The 22,496-nt window shown below is 40.6% G+C and overlaps 3 protein-coding genes across 4 annotated transcripts in view; 1 reads left to right on the plus strand and 2 right to left on the minus strand.

Annotated features, from left to right (window-relative positions):
- Window positions 1-369: 369 nt before the first annotated feature.
- LOC146963893 (NPC intracellular cholesterol transporter 2-like) lies at window positions 370-3,519 on the minus strand. Its single transcript, XM_085767371.1, has 4 exons — window positions 3,378-3,519; window positions 2,156-2,263; window positions 1,538-1,710; window positions 370-925 (listed from the first exon to the last, which is right to left on the minus strand). Exons 1-4 carry the CDS (start codon window positions 3,457-3,459, stop codon window positions 839-841), a joined length of 450 nt encoding a protein of 149 aa, XP_085623497.1. The 5' UTR covers window positions 3,460-3,519; the 3' UTR covers window positions 370-838.
- A 719-nt stretch (window positions 3,520-4,238) lies between these two features.
- On the plus strand, window positions 4,239-6,304 carry isca2 (iron-sulfur cluster assembly 2). Its single transcript, XM_085768544.1, has 4 exons — window positions 4,239-4,312; window positions 4,540-4,705; window positions 5,332-5,447; window positions 5,529-6,304. Exons 1-4 carry the CDS (start codon window positions 4,251-4,253, stop codon window positions 5,701-5,703), a joined length of 519 nt encoding a protein of 172 aa, XP_085624670.1. The 5' UTR covers window positions 4,239-4,250; the 3' UTR covers window positions 5,704-6,304.
- Window positions 6,305-6,571: 267 nt separating this feature from the next.
- eml5 (EMAP like 5) overlaps window positions 6,572-22,496 on the minus strand; it is a 50,311-nt gene continuing 34,386 nt past the window's right edge. For both annotated transcript variants that reach the window (XM_085768546.1, XM_085768545.1), the window contains 24 exons: window positions 19,692-19,833; window positions 19,418-19,570; window positions 18,197-18,328; window positions 17,978-18,066; window positions 16,427-16,603; window positions 16,093-16,294; window positions 15,876-16,002; window positions 15,602-15,616; window positions 14,428-14,436; window positions 13,566-13,644; window positions 13,182-13,311; window positions 12,953-13,051; window positions 12,584-12,604; window positions 11,573-11,746; window positions 11,275-11,483; window positions 10,879-11,036; window positions 10,324-10,438; window positions 10,044-10,232; window positions 9,759-9,931; window positions 8,934-9,096; window positions 8,750-8,853; window positions 8,485-8,638; window positions 7,940-8,040; window positions 6,572-7,842 (listed from right to left, as the gene is read on the minus strand). In XM_085768546.1, coding sequence (XP_085624672.1) covers window positions 7,806-7,842; window positions 7,940-8,040; window positions 8,485-8,638; window positions 8,750-8,853; window positions 8,934-9,096; window positions 9,759-9,931; window positions 10,044-10,232; window positions 10,324-10,438; window positions 10,879-11,036; window positions 11,275-11,483; window positions 11,573-11,746; window positions 12,584-12,604; window positions 12,953-13,051; window positions 13,182-13,311; window positions 13,566-13,644; window positions 14,428-14,436; window positions 15,602-15,616; window positions 15,876-16,002; window positions 16,093-16,294; window positions 16,427-16,603; window positions 17,978-18,066; window positions 18,197-18,328; window positions 19,418-19,570; window positions 19,692-19,833 — 2,952 coding nt within the window. In that variant the 3' untranslated portion in view covers window positions 6,572-7,805. The remainder of the gene's footprint in view (window positions 7,843-7,939; window positions 8,041-8,484; window positions 8,639-8,749; window positions 8,854-8,933; window positions 9,097-9,758; window positions 9,932-10,043; window positions 10,233-10,323; window positions 10,439-10,878; window positions 11,037-11,274; window positions 11,484-11,572; window positions 11,747-12,583; window positions 12,605-12,952; window positions 13,052-13,181; window positions 13,312-13,565; window positions 13,645-14,427; window positions 14,437-15,601; window positions 15,617-15,875; window positions 16,003-16,092; window positions 16,295-16,426; window positions 16,604-17,977; window positions 18,067-18,196; window positions 18,329-19,417; window positions 19,571-19,691; window positions 19,834-22,496) is intronic.

The raw sequence follows: 22,496 nt of genomic DNA on the forward strand, positions 1-22,496 counted from the left end.
GGATTTCCTCAATTCTTAGTCTCAGAGATGTTTTACAGGTGAGGCTTGAATTGGCGTCAAGTGGAGCCAGCTGATCTGGTTTGATGGAACGGGTCGGGGCTTGGTTTGGAGTTCTCGCCAATTCAAGCTTCAAGATTACACCATAGTCTGGATGTTCTTAGCGACTTTGATGGAATTCCCTGATGAACACATCAGTAACAACAGAAAGAACAGTGTTTTTTCTGGTGTGCCGCTTTTCTATGAAATGGTGGTGCCCCACCACTTTTTTACATGTAAAAACACCACTGTATATAAAGAGAGAGATTTGGTCCCCCCCAATGTTGACTCCATGGTTACGGCCTTGAACAGAGTCACATACTGCAACTTGGGTACACATTAGATTTCTTTATTAGAATTTACTTTTCATATGGCAGCACAAGGTCAGTAAGAAATTACAAAAGTTGAAGTAAAGAAGTACAGTGTGTACCTTTTCTGACTACACAGCAGCCAGTAAGCCAAGACATTTGCATTGAGGTGGAATGTGAGCCAGGACCATTCACACAAACATTAACCCGCATCATTTAATCTCTACAAACCAATCATTAAGGTAGATCACAGCAAAAAAAAAAAAAAAAAAAATCAACCGGTCTGTTTCAGTAAGATTTCAGAAGTCTGTGTGTGAGAGGCAATAGTCTTGCAAACTAGTGAAACACATACATCTTAAAATCAGTTGATGAATGGATAAAATGAGATCTTAACTAGAATCATTAACATTTGGCCTTTTTTTCTACTCAAAGCTTAATCCCTTTTTTAAAAAAAAGACTTATAATACACGTTTGTCTGAGGTATTGTTACCAATTTAGCTCACAATATGAACTGGGAACTTGATGCAGAACAAGTCTTTTTTGTCGTCGTCTCTCAGTTCCCACTCCACAACCAGCTTTATCTATAAGAAGAAAAGGAGTTGTCAGTCAGTGAACCAGGTGTGCAACATGTCTATAATGCCTGGTATAAGGGCAAAATTACCACTTGAGCAAGACACAGTTCAAGAACAAAGAACAAGCATCAAAGCTGACAAAACATGGACCCCATTCAAAAACAAACACATATTACATACATTTGCATTGCTTTCATCATTAATGGCTGACTGTAAGCAAATACTATTGGTTTCCCAACAGTCACATGCAACTGGATACATGCATACAATGTGTTAGCTGCACTTTTACTCTGAGTATTTTTGTTGACATGCCAAATTACGAGAAAGTACTTTTTACCATTTCATAGGTCTTGAGGATTTGATTATGATACATTGGTCTACTAAATATAGACTGCTGCGCAAAATATTGCAGAACTTATACTTGAGTACTTGAGTATTTTAATCCAATGGTGCCACTTTACTAAAAAAAAAAGACTGTAAATACAGATTTGTCACAAGATGAGTTGACACATAACATGCTGCCAGCTTTAATTTTGAGAGGTATAGGAATAGGAAATTGGTATATTGGACTGGAGCGACAAAAGCCATTTGCAGACTCTTAATTATCAGAGATATACTTACTGAGGGATACTCAGACTTCACAGGTAGAGCGTTAACATAGTGGTAACTCTGCTGCTTCTGGATGGGACACTGGATTCCAGACTTGCAGCCATCTTCTATGGGGATGGGGAAAGGGACAGGAACTCCAGCAATGATACCATGAACCACTGCTTTGCTTGTCTGGCTCGCCACACCTACAAGATAAAAGCATCATGAGATTACTGGGGCGGCAGTGGCTCAGGTGGTAGAGCGGGTCGTCCAATGATCAGAGGGTTGGCGGTTCGAATCCCGCTCTGTCCCGGTTGCTGCCGTAGTGTCCTTGGGCAAGACACCTTACCCACCTTGCTCCTGATGGGTCGTGGTTAGCACCTTGCATGGCAGCTTCCGCCATCAGTGTGTGAATGTGTGTGTGAATGGGTGAATGTGATGTATGATATACTGTAAAGCGCTTTGGGTATCGTTTCCGATGGAAAAGCGCTATATAAAATACAGACCATTTACCATTTACCATTTACAGGCTTTTTAAATAAAATAATATTAAAAAACACAATAAAAAAAAAAGCACTTAATGCCGTCACTCTTGAAGACATCAAGAGCAATAGAGTCCTTGAAGACATCAAGAGCAATGAGTACACCCACCACTGTTGAACGTCACATTGACGCTGTAGGACTGGCCTTTGTGGAGCTGGCATGGCTGAGTGGGACAAGGGCTTATGTCCACTATGGTCACTTTGCCAGAAGTGGAGCCTGAAAAGCAAAACAAAACACAGGAGCAGAGTCTGTTTTTAAAAAGATAAAATAAAAACCCACATAATTCTAGGTTATATTTTAACCTACAACATTTAAGGATATAATATACAACAGCTGCATGATTAAGTTCCAAGTTAGTAATCATCATCATCTTATCCCACCTAGTGAAAGGAATATGTATAAGAGAGAGAGAGAGAACTTGATCAGCACACACATGCATGCTCTCACACACGCATAGGGTAAATCATTTTATGTATATTTTTTATTTATTTGTATATTGTTGTATATATTCATGAGTTGTACTGTGTCATTGATTACTAATGCTTTGGCAACATAGTTCTTTTAACTGTCATGCCAATAAAGCGAATTTGAATTGAATTGGAATAGTAACCTCATGATGCCTCAGGCTCTCATACATTGTTTTGGTCATGTTTTAATTTCAGAATCAACTGCAGTTTTCAGTTTCTCTCGGTTTATTTGCACACAACACCAAAAACAGGTCAATAAACCAAAGCAGATACATACAATACACTCTTGATATGTTGTATAACTAAATGTATAGCTGTATGTGTGGGAAAAGTATAAAATAATATGCAAGTAATTTGAGATTACTTCAGAGACTCAATTTATGTATTAGGAGATGGCACAAGTAACTTCACTTTAAAACTACAACCCAATCCTGAAAGTCAAATGGTCACACCACTGACTTGAGAGCAGTTTTCTTTAAGTACTTGTCTTGTCAGCGGTACCATTTCCTCTATGAGTACATAGTCACAAGATGCACCAGTGAGTATTTATTTCCACAAAAGTGTGACGAGTACATTGTATTCTGAACAGATGACAATGGCGTGAGAAGTGCAAATTAGTACTGAAACATGGGTCAAGAGAAATGAAAGAAAATTGATCAGTTCTTATAACTTACAATTTTCTGTTTCATCAATTAACATTGTTGTGTGAACTATGGCCTCTTTTACTGATTTTAAAGTCATAGAACAAGTAAGGTCAGTCTACATAGATTATCTACATGTTTAAAATGAGTCCCGTTTACATGAACACAAAACATCTTTATTCACTTAAAGCAGAAGAAAGTTGCAGTGACAGTGAAACTTACCACAGTCTAAGTACTTCACTGGCACCGCACAGGTGAACCCAATCAGGCAGAGTGCGACGATGAGACCAGTCTGGACAGCCATGGTTCTTTCTTCTTTTTTTCCCCTTAAAAAAAAAATATTTTTTTAATCGTGACCCTAAACATGAGGAGGGGGGGGGGGGGATCAATAGGCAAACTTATCAGACAGACTAGCTTCGAGCGGTCAGCAGAAACTGTTGAATCATATGACTGGTTGTTTGTTTCCCCACATCTCGCGAAACGCAGTGATTCACCACAACGAGGAACAAATACTCTTCAACAACCTGGACGAATAGTTAAACCACGAGTCTCCAAAACAACATAGATAAAGAAGTAGAAGTACTTTTGAAGTAACAAACCTGTACCTTTGTTGGGCTTGTGTCAGCGTCCTAAGTGAAAATGCTAGTAACCTACCAGTTTTTATTTCCTCGTATCACGAGATTGAAGGAACGCCTATGAGTCTTGTTTTGTCTCCCAAAACAGAGTCTGTCAGGAGACGGCCTCAGTTTAAAACTCCTGTCTCCTACTGTGTAAGTGGCCAGTTAGTAATTTCAAGCACTACACGAGGCTCATTTTCTATAATCTTTAACAAAATGAAAGTTTTTAATAAGTGGAGACAGAAAGCCTGCTAAAATTGTGCCTGGCAGACAAAGCAAAGGTTGAACTAAACTATATATGCATCTGACGGGTTTCGTTCTAAATGCTTCATGGTTGACAGGTGATCTGACCAATCAGCTGGCCGTATTCCGCTAACATGGGCGTGTCTATTTTGACAGACACGATTTCAGCCAATGAGAGAGCCGACATGTTTTCATCATCCGAAAAGGGTGGGACTTACCCACATTGTTATGGAAGATGTCATTCGTGAGAGCAGCAATGATATCTGCGTCAAAGTCGAAATTGTTGACACTGGCAAGGTAACGCTAATTTCTGACCATCTTACACATTACAAGGAGAGTACCTCATCAAAATCTTAACCTTTATGTACTCCCTTTTCGCCAATAATGTATATATGTTGAATTTTTGGTAAACGGTTAGCTAACTTAGTTAGCCTGTAACGCAACCGTTAACGTTACCTTAAGTCCAGTATCGCTATGAGTCCTGTTTTCACACGATACAATCTAAACGTGTCTATGTTTTGCAGGGCGTCTGCTCTTGTGAACAACCCTGGTGTGACCCAGCAGCTGCACCGGCTGCCCCCAAACACTACAGCCGTGTTTCAGCGTTTTAATAGCGCTTCAGCTCAGGAGAAACCAGCGGCGTCGGGTTCAAATGAAGATAAAGTCCTTCTGACTGACTCATGTGTGAAGGTGAGCAGATGATGACGATTGGAGATTCGTACTTTTTGGGAATGAGGGATTGGATAGAGTTTAGATCTACAGTTAGAGCCAATGTTGACAGTGGAGTAGCTGTAGTAGTAAGACCATGGCACATCGTTAGGGCCTTTGATTAGGTGGAGTCAGGGAAACGTGCGTCTTCTACATCTGAAATATCTGCCCTTAAAGAAACCAAAGACTCCCACACACTGTCAGTGACTGTGCTGGCTTTATCAACATTAACAGACCAGTGATGAAAGGCTTAAGGCCCAAACCAAGCCGAATCATGTGAGTAACAGTGAGTAACACTTGAATCACAGATAAAAAATGTTTGATGTAGGACACATATGATAATGCCTCTGTGGTGCTACCACATTGATAACCTGTCTTTGACTCATCAAAGACAGACATCTCCAGCCTCCAGTTGTCATTTGGTGTGTGCTGTGTTGAAGGACAGTACATGATAATTTTGAAAACCATTTGTTGTTTAATATTTTTCATATTGACTTGTAACGTGATTGTGATATCCAAAGTGTAATTCACTTGCCAGTCATTTTTCAACAAATGTATGACGCTGTGTTGTAATATTCATTGTGCTCTTGTCCCCCCCTGTAATCCAGAGACTTGGAGAGATCATGGAGAAGGGCGAATACCTGAGGATACATGTAGAGGGAGGAGGCTGCTCCGGGTTCCAGTACAAATTTTCTGTTGATAGCAACAGGAACGAGGATGACAGGTAAACTGCAGCTAATTTAGCTCATAAGTTTTAGCCACATTGCATCTTTATTAAATCTCTTTTATCGTCTCTGTTCCTCAGAGTGTTTGAGCAGGGAGGGGTGGGCATCATTGTGGACCAGGACAGCCTGGAGTTTGTGAAAGGATCCACAGTGGACTTCACCAAGGAGCTGATCCGCTCCACTTTCCTTGTGCTGAAGAATCCTCAAGCTGATCATGGCTGCTCCTGTGGCAGCTCCTTCTCTGTCAAACTATGACCCTGCTTCCCTGGTACCTGCATTAATAACACTTAATACCAAGATTTACCAATTTATCAGGTGCACATGTACAAAATACAAGAGATTATTAAAAACATTTCAGCCTAGGATATTACAACTATTTACCATAGTGATGAATCAACAACTTTCTGATACAGTTTCAACAAAAACTGAAGGTAGATTTTATTGCAGTGGTTTAATATTGGATAATCTTTAACAGTAAATGTGTACCTAATAAACTGTTAACTCAGAGTATTATATCTAAAAATGATGTATTTTGAATTCCTAATTTAGTTTGCTAATTACTAAGTTACAGTAAAACTGGTAGATTATCTTGCACTTTTTCTGAGTGTGAAATGAAATGACTTGAACTGAATGAGTGGCAATGACAGTGATTAATCATTGAAGACAATGACATCACAGTTCACAGTATTCACCTGCAATTTGTCACGACTGAATAAATCAAAGGCTCAATTGAAGTGTTGGACCATTCGTGACTTAGATTTGCCTTTGTGTGTAAAATATGTATATAGGCCACATCAATGAATATAAAGAGCTAAGCTATATTCCTGTCTTCTAAAATAAAATTGAGTGGATATCAAATATTCTTCTGTTCAGTCTTCTATTTGTGATATGAAATCTAGTCAATGTCCAAAGTTATCATGAAATGGAGGCTGTGTAATTTCAGTAGCATTCACATGAATCACTTCCTCACACACAATCATGAAAGAGCAGCAAGGAAATATTTCTATTTATTGATAATTGATAAAAGGTTAGTTTGAGCACTGCTGGTGTCGTTACATTTGTTCCTCAGCATTATGAATCATTACGTACGTTATTTTCGCTCTGAACACATCTCAGTCACAGCTCAAGTCCATGGTTGCCTTTTTTATTAAAGTGGAATTTAAGAAACATCTCACAAAAAATATACAAAAAGAATATCTACAAATGATATTTACACTGGTGTAATCTAAATCAAAATATGCAGCAACATTTTTTCATAGTTAGTCTTAATACAAGGAGCAAAATGTTTTGCACTTTTCATATTTTCTCTGATAAAACATTCCATTTAAGCAATATATCTGATTACACAAAACATTAACTTACTGTTGAAAAAAGTCACACCATTCATATTCATGAAAATGCAACAATAATACATCATACAGTAGCAGCACACTGAGAAGTGACCGAAAGAACTGCATAAAAGTGCATTGAAACATCAATTTACACAACTGTTGTTTTTGTTTTCTGAGGAGTTTGGTTGGGACAGATTGTCATCCAGTAAGCCATGCACACCCACTAACCACAAACAGATCCTCAAACGAGTACGCACACATTAACATGTCATGAGGGGAACACTGCTGAGGGAAGTCTGAGGTCAACCAGTCAACAACACAACCACATGAACAAACCATAAACGAACCATCAGGGTAACACAGTGACCAGGTCAGGTGTACAGTGCATAGTATGCTTTGGCATGCTGACATCCAGAACATAACAGTGGATGTTACATTCAGGAGGAAGGCCACAGGATTTGGAATTACCAGTAAAAATAGAACAAACAAATGACTACATGATCCCAAAAGTAAAACAAACAGAATACAAAAAGAATCCAAACCCTCATAAATTGAACACTCAGATTAAGGCTAATTCAGTTTGCTACATGTTTTTAAAAAATGGCATTGTCAGTAACATGATTTCATAGGCCTGCCAAGTGCCAAAAACTGCCATTTGGGACACTTACACATATTCACTCATTCTAAAAAATATGATCCATCACTGAAATGATATGATATGCACATACTGTGTTAGAGAGATGATGTGATGCAGTGAGAGCAGGGCTGTTCGCCCACCACCTGTGTTCACAATCGGGACTGATGCTATGATGAAGATGAGCCTTGCACATATGCATGCACCTAGTTTCTGAGGCAGTAATTCTCATTACCGCTTTTCCCTCATTTTACAGGCTGCCAGGTTTGTCTAACTCCTTTTTTTTCTTTTTTTTTCGTGAGATGCATCTTTTAGCTGTTTCTTTTTCTCTGGAGAGCCGTGCTGGGAGACACCTGGGCTTTCTGAGGCAGGACCAGGTCCAAGTGTGATCCTCAGTGAGGGGCATGAACACACCTCCACACAAAGAGGCTAGGGACAAGATGAAAAGAAAGAGGTCACCACTATTTAATATTTGATTGTCACATCATTTGTAAACCCAGGTTTTAATGTGGACACCCAGTCGTACCTTCTGTCGTCTCCACCGGCACTGACGACAAAGCGGTCTCCATTTGTGAAGCGTACGTTTGTCAAGTGAGCAGAATGACCCAGAAAGCGTTTGTGTTTGGCCTGAAAACAGAATGTACTTATATTATTCAACAGCTGCTATTTACAGTTTTATTGTTTTAAAGCACAGATGCATTTAAAGTACACTGAAGTGTACAAAACATTTCAGGTTAAGTGACAGTTCCAGCTGAAAATCATCACAATTTTAGGAATACTATTTTCTAACTTAAAAACAACAATGTTGATCTCATTGGGAAAAAAGATTTTCTGGTATTATAATGAATTCAAAATCACTATATAAAAACTTTTTTTATGATTGTAGCATCTTTTAAATTATTCTGATCAGTTTACATTAGGAGAAAAAAGACAATCATGTTGTTTAGGGTTAGTGCTTTATTCCACCACTGGAGGGCGCTCATGTCCTACATCGGCTTTAAGATCTCAGCTCAGAAAAATTTAAAATTTCACCTTTAAAACGATTCTGAGATATTTTCAAGTCATACTCACAAATTTCTCTGGACACGGAAAGTCAAACAGCTTTACCATCCCAAAGTCATCGCCTGTGACAATGTTAAGGCCTGAGTGGGACACACAGGCACAGGTGACGTCTGCTTTGTCTGTGTTACGGGACCAGATCCCGACCACCTCATCCCCAAGGACGCTGGACAGAGAGAGAGAGAGAGAGAGACAGTCACATTTATCACATTTGGCGTTCAACACTTCATCATTACCTTTCCTAACATACAGTATGTATTGATGGTGTGTGTCTCACCTCGTCCAGCTGGCCCAGGTAATCCTGTCAATGTGGGACTGCTCTGAGACCTGTTTCCCAGACGGCACCTCGTACACCAGTCGTTTATAAGCACCTGTGGATATCTGAGTCAAGACGGCAAGAAGAGGTTAGAGTTGAAAACAGATGCGACCTCCCACCGTGAACGTTTCTGATGTGTCCGTACCTGGACGTAAGTGCTGTCGGCAGAAAAGTCCATCTGCATCACGAAGCTGGGGATGTCCCTGCAGCAGTTGATGCGGTTCAGCTGTGGTCCGAGCGTCAGGTCGTAGAAGTCGACTGCGCACTCGGTGGAGCCCACGGCCAGGTAACCAGAATTTGGACTGAACCTGTGAGGGAGACATGCAAAAATACAAAGTTACAGACAAGGATTTTATTGTTTTTGATGATTATGTTACAATTCAAATCATACAGAAACAAATAAGATAGCATTTTCAGAGCAACATTACAGTTTTGATACATATTCGTGCATCGAGACATATTATGCGTCCTGATCCTCAGCAACATTTCAACTCCAACCCAAACAGGATTAAAGCTGGGTTCATTTATGGGCTCAGCTGGCTGTGAGTACAGTTTCTCTGGAGGACTCAAACAGGTAATGTGAGTTTTGTATGAAATATATAAGCTTTCTTGCATTTTGGGCTTCTAATCTATACTGTACTAGCATTTTTCAATTGGGACAATAAAGCTTTTTAATTTTTTAACTGAAGGCTGACATTTCAAATTGATGGGCGTAAACTGGAAAAAAAAAAAAAAAAAAAAGTGTCACGAAAACGCCCTCCTCCCTGAGTCTAAAGCCTCCTCTAGGCCATTGTCTCACCTGAACATTACCTCCATAGGTTACATTTAGAATAATATCCTTCATAAAGGTAGAGCTGCTAATCAGATATTTCATAAAAAGCGAGTTCTGGTTCAACGTATTAAAATATATCATGTATATAATACTTTCCCCTGATATACAGTATGTGCTGCAGTGCTCTACTATCAGTACCTAATATCCTGGATAGGAGAGCGTCTGTCTCTTTTCTTGCCCCAGATTTTGAGCGAGGTGACCAGCAGGATGATGAACTCGCCATTCTTCATGCCGATGGCCACCATGTCTCCCTCAGGGCTGTAGCTGATGGTGTGCGCCGGGTGGCCCAGGTTCACCTTATTCAGCATCTTCTGTTTTCCCACAAGGCAATGCAAACCATCTTAAAATTTGAATTTGTGAACATGTGCCGATACTTGTGTCATCAGACTGCGTGGCTGTGAGGTTGGAGGTAACGTGGCTGACCTTCTCTGGGATGTCCCACAGACGGACAGTGCCGTCCTCTGCTGCAGACAGAAACACGTCTCTAGAAGGATGCGTTCCCAAGCCCCAGATCGGTCCGTCCATGTGTCCGTTTACCAGGATGTTGCACGCTGCGTTCTTCTCCCCTACTTCAATGATCTCTGCGTTTCTGGTCCCCACGAGGATTTTACCCTGACACGGCACAGAGTAAACAAAAGGTTTAGTCGAAAATACTTAATCCAAAATGAGAGCAGAGAAACTGATTGTGTAGCATTTAAAATACCTTTCCTCTGCACACAGAGCGAACGCAGTCTATGACTTGTCCAGTTTCTAATCGAAAGGCTCTGCAGCGTTTCAGCTCCTGGTCCCAGAGCTTCAGAGCTCCTCCCTCCTTTGACCTGTGGAGGAAAACATTCACCGTTTCATCAACTGTCTGAGGAAAACTACAGCTTCACTTAAAGCAAGCTCCAAATTCCTGGTACAATTAACTGTGGATAGGTGTAGAAAGGGTATGCAAAATTATTTCAAATCCATATTTAAATATATTTGAATACTATAACATTTATTTGTGTTAAGTGCATACACAAAAACCTCTGCTTTTCCTACTATGACAAGTCAAAATAAAAAAGGCCAATAACTGAAAATGGCAAATCAAAGTAATCAACTGGACTTTTAATTTTCCTTCACATAATGTACTTTTGATAATATGACTACTTTATAGGCATGTTCTTAAAAAACATAAATCATGATTAAATCTTAACCACCATCGTCCACCATCAGACCAGTATAAGAACAGTAGAGCTGATCAGATATGATGATACCACAGAGCAGCACTCACGGTCTTTCTTTGCCCCCGGTGACGATGAGGCCGTCTCTCAGTGTGGTGTACATGGTGAACACAGGGCCCGTATGAGCTTTGGCCACTATTCTTACTAGAATGTGTTCCTTCCACACACACACATCCCCACTTATGGTACCTGTAAATGTCAAGTTATTCTGAAAAGAAAACAAATCTGCACTAATCTAGTGGCCTAAGAGAGCAGAGCGAGCAATGCAAGAACAATTGACAGCACAGTGAAGCAGACAGTTTGGGATCTGATGAACTTTAAACATTAGCAGATTCAAATTATGAGGTAAAAAACATACATTTGTGGTGAGAAGATGCAACATTTCACAAAACTGGATCAATTAGATATTTGAATAATGTGGTTTACAATGGTTGGAAATCACTTACAGCTCCAAATGCTACAGACAGCATTGTCTGCATCCGGGCGTCCTCAATGGAGCTCAGCACACCTTTCTTGCTGAGCAGAGCTCGACCAGCTAGCGTCCAGAAACGCACGTGTTTGATCCCCACAGACACAAAGTGTGTGTCCGAGTCTGGTCGAAACTCGGCCACAAAGATCCTCTGGGTGTGACCCATCCTGCTGGCCACTTTGGCACCTAAGACACAAAGCAAAGTGCAGTAAAAGCTTCTCTAATCCCCTCCCTCGATCCCCAAAGTTGAAGGAACTTCATTTTAATGCGTTTACCTTCCTGCCACTTCCAGATGGTGACAGTGTGTTCAGGGTCCAGGCCCACAGACAACAGGAGTTTTCCTGTGGCACTGAAGCTGACAGAACAAACCCCACCCGAGTGGAAACAGCGTAGCACCGACAGCGTCTGCTTTGTCATGGCGTCCCACACATGAATAGATGGAGATGTCGCTGAGGAGGAAAAAAAAGAGGAAAAGAGCTATTTGTATTTTAACAACCATGAAACCTTTTTTCCTGGTTGCTTTAATGTGTCTCTCATGTCATGCAAACCCCACCCACAGATATTAATTACTTGACATTAAAACTAATAAAACTAATAATAATTAATAAAAACTAAATGTCAAATTAAGCGTAGCGTTAGTTCTGGCAGGCCATGACGTCAAGCTCTTAAGCACAGCATAGCTGTCGTGCTGATGGCTCAGCTGACTCTCCGCTGCTTCCTATTGGGAAATTGCATTCAGAGCTTGTATTTAAACTGCTCTAGCCTGATGTCACCTCCTTGCTGCTGCTGCTTCCTCTGCCGGCTTTTTGCAACCCACCTCCACCCCAGCTCCTCCTGTCATTGTATTCATGTTGGTTGCTCTGCCCTGTCTGGGTTTTCTTTGCTGCTGCGCTCCCTGCTTATGCCGTTCATGATGGCTTGTGAAGGGCAGGGAGGTGCTCTTCCTGCCTCAGGCTTTCCACGCAAGCGCGTGGAAGAGCAGGGGGTCCCAGAACAGTACCATACCGCCAAATTAAACTTGTGCAAGTAAATAAATATTATTTTGACATAGTGGTCCTGACAGAACTGAAATAGTACAGCCTGGAGTTTAGTTTTTCAAATCTATTTTTCAGAAACATATATACAACTTATAATTGAGCAAGTTTACATAGGAAAAGACATGTATCATATCATGTGACCACTAGATGGCAGTAACTTAAAGAATATAATTGAGTGTAAACCACACATTTCCTTTTTCACCGTTCATTTTCATTCATTCTAAACAAGGATTCATCTTGTGTCCTTACCTGACATGTCACCTGTATCACCTGTAATTAAAGAAAATCTGATTAATTGGCCGGCTTCACACATAATTTGTTAATTTTCTGAGTTTAAGTTTTCAGTAAATTCCTCTGTCCTGTTTTTTATCACTTTGTAGAGTGTTTGTACAAAATAAAAAATGCAGCACAGGGTGACAACCCCACAACCACTCCTGTAGGCAAAAAAAAAGAAAGAAAAAAAAACGATGCTTCTTCTCACAGGTTGCTTAAAAGTGTAGATAAACTGGTGGGAGGTGTGCGGCTGTCAGTCATATGTAATAATCCCAACAACACAGGACGTAGGGGAGGAAAACAAGGCGACTGGTGACAGAGGAGGTCGACTTCTCACAAACATACCTACTTGGCCAGTTGCCACCACGTTGGGGAATTTGGGATGTTGATTGATTGTCAGGCACAGAATGTCGTCGCTGTGTTCAACATAGAAACTTTGGCAGGCTGAAAGAAAACCACATCCAACAAACACACACACGCACACACGATAAAATTCATACATGTTATGTTGACTTGCCAGGTAGTACCAGTGTTGTGTGTGTCGTCTAGACTGCCCCCCACCATGTCTACTTACAGGTTGTCAAGTTGAGCACGATGCCAACTGAGGCCGTGTGGTAGATGATGTCCGCCCCCTCATTCAGGTAGTGCACGTTGTTGCGGCAGTCATTGCCACGGTAACCAAATACCAGGTCCAACACCAGGTCCTGCAGGAGTTGTCAGAAAAAGAGCGGCCAGAAAGTTGTAAAAGGTCAACTGAGATGTTGAGAGCAAGCTGGTGGCTGAAGCAGATGTCTTTATTCGATTACAGAATCATCAGAGTTCCCCAAGAGGCTGTCTGGACAGAGGGCGTCTTCAGATGAAATAACTCCATTAGGATCTTCCTTCTGTTTACATAAAATACTCCATCTGTATCTATTAGTTCTGTTGTGAGTTGCTAAGCATTTCAAGTCCACCTCACCTCGATTGGCCTCTTCTTTTTGCCGACATTGTTGGTCTGCAGCTTCTCTGGCTGAGGCAGCGCCCTGCTGACAGGAGGCCTGGAACAGACAGCTGGGGTAAGAGGACGGCTGAGGAGCTCCTTATCATAATGAGGATTATAATGATGATAATAATGACAAAATCACACTGTTTACTATTGGGACTGTCCTGTAAAATACTCCATGAGTATCTGAACACATCCAGACAAAAAATCTTTTATCTCAAGATTCAGTGAAATTCATTATGTACTTTTTTTTCAAACATGTACAGGGTCTATATAATGTCAATTTTGAATAACATAGGAACATATCAATAGAGGGTGAAAGTTTTTTTTTAAAAGGTACAAAAAACTATAATTGACAGTAAATAGGAAATATCACGACTACATAATCAGTCTTTGCTGATTTGTCAGTCATTTCCACACATCTTCAAACTGTCAGCACCATTAATTAATTCAAATCCTATCCATAATATTAAACATATCAGAATTATGGGCTGAAATACACAGTTGTCAGTGTTCTGGTTAATAAACAACAAGACAGTGGAGTTTTGAAGTCCTTCATATTCAGTGATCAGAGAAGTTGCACCTCTCTGACTCCTCCAGGAAAAAAACATGCCTGCAATGACTACGTGTGTGTAACAATAAATAATTCAAAGACTGTATGGACAAACTGTAAACATCATGATCTTGTTTTACAGTCAAGTCAGTGTGTGCAGAGGGCAAACCCTATCGAGTGTCGATAACAGGGATGTCAAAACTACAAAGATCTGCAAATGTCCAAATAAAGACAAAAAAAAAAGATAATGGAGAATATGAATGAACAACACAATAAGTGACTTACCTCGACCCTCTTCATCGCAGCAATAACAAAGAGAAAGCAACAATTAGAACAAAGGATTCCTGCAGCGTTCGCTGCTGCCTGCTGGACACACGTAACACAACACCACAGCCACTGAGGACATGAAATACAGGAGTCAGGACTGTTGTGTAACCATGGCAATCAAAGTCCATTTCTATGACAACCACTGCTCAGAAGACGCAAGAAGAACAAAACTGCAAGTCATCAATAAACCAATCAATAAACCTGAGGCACCTTAATATGTGACATTATTTTACTCGTGCTATAGTGATGGGAAATCAGATAAAGCCTGAAAGAGCATTTACTATCAGTCATACAATCAATACCTCCTTAAAAGACAATAAAGGAGGATGTGTACACTCCTAATGTTCATTCTGATTTGATGTATGAAATTAAAACTTGATCCATGTGAATCAAGTCATTTCCCTGGACTCACAGTGACAATTAAAACCATTTCTTGCACAACACGTTCAGATGATGTTCAACTCACTGTTGAAGAGGACACTAAAGTAAATTCGTTGTAAGCAGTTCATTAGCAAAATGAATTGACACCAAAACAGCAAAGTGGGAAAAAAATGCTTGAAACCCCTCTTCACACTGGACAGTATTGTTTAAGCCTTTGTAGAAGCAACACTGGATATATTCTTAATATTTTGTACAAAGCTACATATGCTTCCCTAAATAACTTGTACAAAACTGTACAGAATGTCTCTTTTTTTATATACCTTTTATCGTTTTTCCTGTGCTGCTGTAACAAGTAAATTCCCCATGTGTGGGATCAATAAGAAGTCTTATCTTATCTTAGACGACCAACACAGCTGTAAGATGTAGTATAGTATTTTAGATCTGTTTGCTTGACAATCCCATTTTTTTCAAGACATAATGTGCACTTGTAAAAAAGTAATACATGGCAATGTGTCACAATATGGTAGAGTATTGCAAAATGTTTTCAATCACAATAATATTGTATCTTTACTTAAGTATTGTGATAATATTGTATCATTGGGCTGCTGGTGATTCCCACCCCTAACAGCAGCATGCCATATATGGTCTCTAATGTGCTGTCAGATGAGCCAACCTTTTACTTACAGTTACATGTGTTAACCACTACTCCCTGATGTTTTATCTGTGCAAAATCAACATACATAGAGCTTACCTGACCACCCCTTGTCTTCAAGTGGAATTAAAGAACGAAGCAGGATAATGACAGATGGACAGCCATGAAAGGAAAGAGGAAAAGCAGAGAAGGTCGAGTTACATCCAAGGGCAGGGACAGAGTTACACGCAGTAAAAGAAAAGATATGTTGACTGAAGAAGATAGGACTGGCTTTATGTGGATGCAGGGGTCCTATTATTTATAATCCTAAAAATTCTTCTGTGACTGCTCAGGAGCACCTTCAAATCCTCTCCACCGCTTCATTTCAAAATACCTTTCATCTACAGAGGGCTCTTTCAGCTGTAAGTGGGGTTTCACACCAGTCATGGGTCGCATGTTGGAGGATAAGGCCTTGATGGTGTAGTTGATCTCGTTCTCTCTCGTAACATCGCTGTCATAACCTGATGAAAGATGGGAACGATACAGAGTTTTTTGCTTCGGTAACAGAAGCGTTTATCTCATAAAAACCTCAAAAGAAAGTCGGCTCTCACCTCCGTCATCCTCGCTCTCGATGTCTGACTCCTCGCTATCGCACTGTTTGAATTCCCGATGGCCCTCGGGCTCATGGGCCCAGATCATGAGGCATGTGTCACCGCCACCCACCGTCACCAAGAGGCTGTCGTCATGGGTCCATCGCACATTGGTAACGTGTGCGCTGTGGGCCACGTAGCGTTTGAACTTTGCATACTTCCCCTGTGGCACAGGGTGTACATTTATGTAACACTTGTGACGTTAACACAGAAATTAACATAACATTTGCACAAAACTTAAACCTGAGATCTTCAAAAACCACAACGGACCCGAGACGTGTGCATCGTGGCTCACCTTGACAGGGTATCTGAAGAGCTTGACATATCCCAGATCATCTCCTGTTGCCAGCACCTTCCTGTCGTTACTAAGGCAGGCGGCGGTCACCTCCGTCACCTCATTGATCACAGGCCAGATGCCTTCGACAGACGTCCCCAGGACGCATGTCCAGGTGCTCCAGTCGATCTTCTCCACCTGAGCCACGTCCGTAAAGATGTGTTGACATAGCAAATAACACAGTGCTCCACAGGAAAAGTATCAAACATCATAAAGAAGCAGAGGTGGACCAAGAGCACAACCTAATTTTTCAAGTCAGAGTACAGATCCTCCTGATCAAATATTATTCAGTCACATTTTACATGAGATAAAGTGTTAGAATACTTGATTTACATTTTTTATGTGACCTTGTATTATCCCACATCTACAGAAATAACTTGCTGACTGACCGTAGAAGCTGTAGTATAAAAAGACTGTGTATGTGCCACAAAGCCATTGACATTTTTGCATTTATTTTCTTGAAGCTCAGCCTTGGTAAACAAAATTAATCTTTTTTTCTCTTATTTCTAACACAGACTTGAGATCAGACCTTCATCTTCATCTCTGGTGAAGACTCTTCTGCCTCATTATCTAATGTAGTATTGTTAAGACTGACAGTGGCTGAGTGGCTTTTTTTAACCTGAGGTGATGACAAATGTCTGTCACGATTTCAAGACATGTGTAATGTAATTCAGTGGACACACTAAAAGCTCTGCTGCAAAACAAAAACTACTTCATAGAAATGTTTCTGAACAATAATAACACTCACGTAAAGTACAGATACACAATAAAATGAACAAATGAATGAAGTAAATGTACTTAGGGCAACAAAAAGAGATTGATAGATAGTGGTTAACACCTTATATTGTATTTTATAATCTACTCTCAGTGGAGATGACATCATGTGCTCCCTGCTCTTCCCTACATGCACAACACAACACACAGCAGCTCTAACCTGACACCTAACCTCTCCTCATCTAACCCAGATGATCCAGATGAATATTTTGAAAAAAATGTCTACTGAATCCTCTCATGGCCACTGATAAATACTGTTTCCACCTAATTAAAAGTGAGAAAGCTTGAGGTTCTCATAGAGTCTGGGCCAACTGCTGAGATCACCACATTAAAATGCCAAATGACTGCAAATCCATAGGAGATAAAACAGAGATGAGAGCAGATTGCCGCCTCAGCTCGTTAATGACGATTGTGTGATCACGCGCATGAGAGAGTGAAGATGTCGCGATGAGGTGAGGCGAAGGAGCAAAATGTAATACTGTAGATTGATATCTGAGGTGCCACCACACCCGCCCCTGTGTGCTGTGCAAGGTGCCTGAATGTCTCACTGTATTAAAAAGGGGCCCTAAACACTATCCCACTTCCACTGCCAAAATTAGAACGGAACGATACTGGTGAAAAGTGGGCCGTGTTAATGCTTCACTGCCCTTCCCCGGGCCTCTTCTGATCCCAAGGGGAAAATGTGGGCCAACAGCGACATAACCACGCCTGCTCCTGTTGTCTCTTCTCCCTGCTTACCTCTGTAGCCGGGATGGTCTGCCTCTTGCCGCGAGGAGCTTCGAAAAAAAACTGCTCTTTAGCACCTGTGTTGACTTGAAGTAGTTTTCCTGCGTATGAAAGAGCCCAGAGGTGTGTGGTGTCTTTTAAACTGAGACATTTTGAATGCATAATTGGCTCTTGAGCATTAAATTTGCAAAGATATTCTGAGATAATAGTATTTTACAGAAGCATGCTTACCTCTCTTGTCCCAGTCCAGGTGGGTAATGTAGTTGAGGCACCCTTTGCAGACTCCCACTCTTTTGCTGCTCATTACGTTGTAAATATCCACAAAAGTGTCTCCTGATGCCACTGCCAGGTACTTCCCAGCACCTGGGCCGACAAAAGAGAAGAGGAGTCCTCGTATCAGCGTCCACATAAATAATCTAAACCGGGGATCAACAGGACTGAGGATTTTTAACCGAGACAAACAACAAGCCATGTCACTGTCTCAGTCAGTTGGTTGGTGGTGATTTTTGATACCTAAACAACTCTGGATGGACAGATCGCCAAGGAATGTCGTACCTGACACCCATAAGATGGATTCTGCTGTTTGTGGTAATCTCCAGTGGAACCAGCACATTACAATTTTCCCTTATCCTAAAGTCAAAGTCAAAGGTTGGTTTCTCTTTTGGCAGGCGGAACCGGTTTAGTACATGAATCCTGGATGGGTTTCCTGTTTGTTGTTTCTATGTGTGTATGTATGTTCTTATTTAGATGAGAGCAATTACAGGCAACACTCCTAATGTGTCTTTATCATCAGACTGCACCATAAACAGCAGCAGTCTTGTTTTTGCATGTTAACATTGGTGCACTACAGCCTAAATATGTGAACTCAACTCACGTGACGAAAATGTTTTGGATAAGCAGCTACTACAAACTACAACACAGCAGGCAGCATCAGAGCACCAAGTCTGAAACAAATTACAATCCAGACGAGCTGCTTTTTTGTTAGGAAATTTTAAAAAAGGAGTTTCAGCATTAAAACCACACTAATACCAGTTCACTGCTTAACGTTAACACTTCTCTGCATAACGACTACAAGTCTTAGATGTAGGCTCTAAGGGGTTCATGGGTGTTGGGCTGAGAAACAGGATCACTTGCATTGTGGATTAAGGTTAAGCGTCCTGGCGAAAGAGTTTAGTTTCTTGTTCTCACTTTGTCCTCCCCCACTGTTCCTCATTCCTCTCTTGCTGTCTCTCTGCCTGGCCTTATTACAGAAAGCCATTAATTTGGGTCAGGCCTGCAGCTATATCTCCCCAACTTACAGCAGGAGGGAAGTATGTATACCTGCAGAACTTTTGCACAGCATCCTACATAAAGCTTTGAAGGGCACGGAGGTTTTGGAGGCTTATTTGCTTCACAGGTCAGATTTGAAGGAAGTTTTGTACCGCTAAAGAAATATAGAGGTAAAGCACAGACCTGGAGAAAATCTGATATCAGATATGATGTCCTTGCGGTGGTGGAAGGACACCAGGTCCTCCAGGGTGTCTGCGTTCACAATAAGGAAGCTGCCGTCGTTCAGGCCCACCGCCAAGGCTTTGCCATCAGGAGAGAAGCAGCAGCAGCGGCCGCCTGTGGAGGACAGGGTGTTTTTTAAAGCCCTGGGACCGGTGCACTTCTTGTCAGGCTGGCATCCAAGTGGAAAAAGAAAGTATAATCATATGTTGTTCACAACGTTGAAGCAGTGACTCACCTTTCCTGAGCTTCCGTACAGCCAGCATGCAGTGACTGGGTGAGAGGTCCCATATGCGCAGGGTCTTGTCATCGCTGACAGTGGCACAGAGAGGGAGATGGGGATGAGTGGCCAGGCCCCACACCTCGCCCTCCATGTGGCCCTGTAGATACATACAACAGCATAAAGATTCACTCGTAGTATGGCAACGTACTCTAAGGTGACAAAGGAAAACAGAATTTTGCTTATAATTTTGATCTTTATCGGGACGCCGTGTAGCGCAGTGGGTTGAGCAGGTGCCCCATATGCAGAGGCTACAGTCCTCGCTGCAGTCGGGCCCAAATTGAATCCCGCATTGGGTGGCCCTTTACTGCATGTCATTCCCCCTCTCTCTGTCTCCTGTTTCCTGTCTCTCTTAACTGTACTATCAAATAAAGGCAAATATATATATATATATATATATATATATATATATATGTACACACACACACACACACACACACACACACACACACATACATATATATAAATAAATAAAAATATTAATATAATCATTAAATGTGCAACCTAACGCCTACTCTGCCATCTTCGGTATAGTTCCAGCTGACCAACATATTATCAATAAGCATAAGGACATTATAGCATTTGCTACTTTGCTTGCCCGCCGAAGGATTTTGTTGCACTGGAAATCCCCCAAACCACCCAGCACCTCCTTATGGATGAGTGACCTTATGCTCCAGTTAAGTCTTGAAAAGATCAAATACACACTTAGAGGTTCCAAAAACCTATTTTATTCCACCTGGAGCCCAGTAATGTCTTTCATAAACAAACTTAAAACTCTCGCGCTTTCCTGTTAAGGCGGCCGCCTTAACAACAAAGAGCTGCCGCCTAAACAAACGCCGTAAAAAAAAAAAAATTGTAGCCTCCTCATTTATTCTCAAACTTGACTGTCAAATTACCTACTTCCACTTTTTTCTTTTCTTTCTGTTAATTTCTTCATACATGTTGAATGATACCTTTACCTGTCAAGATCATAAACTTTATTTATTTATTTACTTATTTAATTCCCTTAAAATGGGATGCACTGGATGTTGTAGGGGGGGATGGTTTGGGTGGGGGGTGTTTGTTTGTATATGTTCTGAGAAAAATCAAACCTTGTTTTCAATAAAAAGAGAGTTGGAAAAAAAAAAATATATATATATATATATATAAAATGACAACCAGAAAAGACTTGGGGGTCTAAAATGGACAGAAAATGAGAAAAAGACAATTTGAAAAAAAAAAAACAGAAGAAGAAAACAAGATAATTGTCTTATTATTATTTTAGATCATTTGCCATCGTATTTGCCTGCAGGCGTTGGCACCCTGCTCTGCTTCTGAAAAAGTTTGCTGGCATATAGCTAACTAGTGTGGACAAGCTTGTGACAAGGAGAAGTTGTAAATGTAATTATTATTGTATTGATAAAAATAAGGAAATTAAAAAAGTTGTGTGTTTGTTTTTTTACATTTGCTGTAGTGTTACGGGGTCTCGAATGCTATGGGTTCTTGGTGTGGAAAGGTTTAGGAGCCCGTGCTCTATTGTTTCATATTTGCCCTCAATTCAATCAACAAGTGTTCTTGTATTTTCTTACATATTTACATCCACATAACTCTACAAATGGTCACCATGGACCAAGTTAAGTCAATTTTATTTGTCTAGAGCCAATTTACAACAAGGCACTTGGCTATAATCATTTATTTATTTACACGACTAGTGTTCATCAATATGTACTGTTCCCATTTAAAAAAAAAAAAAAAAATCTGAAATCTGAAAAAGAGAAGGTATAGATAACACCAAGAGCAAGCACCCATGGCAACAGTGGCGAGGCAGAAACATCGAGCAGAACCAGACTAAAATGAAAAAAAAGTCAGGGATGTTTCTTTAGAATATATTAACCATTATGTTTCCCATTTGTTGTTTCAGCAACATCTGCAGAATCTTGTTCCTCCTCCAGCAGATGTGCCTGATGTGACGGATTCAACATGTGCCCCCTGACTCTCCCCTTCCTGCCTCACAGGTTATGGTATGAATAATACATAGGTATATTGTAACTTTTTCACAGGTTAGCCTTTTACAATCTTTGGCTCTCATCAGTAAATCCTGTCCATCAGAATGTGCTTGTGCATTTGAAGCATCTGAAAAGGGCAATCAATAGCATTTGATGTGTCTGCCTACAATCAGGAGAGGATGGGAGTCACTGCAGGACCACTTAACTAAATTCAGCAGCAGTAATTCATCACAGTTTATAGCTGCCGCCGTGGCCATTCTGAGGTGCTGTGTAAAATGGAAAATCACACTGCAGGGCTTTAGCTGGTACTATAGATTTGCTTATTTTAACATATTGTCATTACTATGTTTCATTATCTTTAATATTTTGAAACAGAGAATAATATTGGTGTTGAAGTAAGCCAATGAAATTTGTAACAACAGAGAGGGGCAGGTACTCTAAGTTTTTTCTTCATCCTGCTCCTTTTCATTCATGATGAAAATGTGTACACTATGTATATGTGCAACTATGTGAGAACCATGAATGAAATAAATCAAAATGAAATGAAAATGAAATATACATTTTTCGTATAAATTTACATCTGTTACTGCTGTTTCCAGAGAACAACATGTACATCTTTTCATCTAAATCAATAAAGATAGAAGACATCCCACGACATCGTCTTTTTATACATCTCTGACAGGCACTACAGTCTTTTCATTTAAACACAATACTGAAGAATTCAGTCAACATGGCCTTGAATCCTGCTTTAGTGACAAAGTTTTACTTTGACAAAAAC

Source organism: Trachurus japonicus, chromosome 22 (genome assembly GCF_045865225.1).
Source record: "Trachurus japonicus isolate A0001 chromosome 22, Traja_1.0".
Lineage (NCBI taxonomy): Eukaryota > Metazoa > Chordata > Actinopteri > Carangiformes > Carangidae > Trachurus > Trachurus japonicus.

Coding starts and splice junctions, on each gene's coding strand:
- LOC146963893 (XM_085767371.1), bottom strand. CDS start 3,459: ATGGCTGTCCAGACTGGTCTCATCGTCGCACTCTGCCTGATTGGGTTC. Junction 2,264..3,377: donor AGTGAAGTACTTAGACTGTG/GTAAGTTTCACT, acceptor TTTGCTTTTCAG/GCTCCACTTCTGGCAAAGTG. Junction 1,711..2,155: donor CAATGTGACGTTCAACAGTG/GTGGGTGTACTC, acceptor TTTATCTTGTAG/GTGTGGCGAGCCAGACAAGC.
- isca2 (XM_085768544.1), top strand. CDS start 4,251: ATGTCATTCGTGAGAGCAGCAATGATATCTGCGTCAAAGTCGAAATTG. Junction 4,313..4,539: donor AAATTGTTGACACTGGCAAG/GTAACGCTAATT, acceptor TATGTTTTGCAG/GGCGTCTGCTCTTGTGAACA. Junction 5,448..5,528: donor AACAGGAACGAGGATGACAG/GTAAACTGCAGC, acceptor TCTGTTCCTCAG/AGTGTTTGAGCAGGGAGGGG.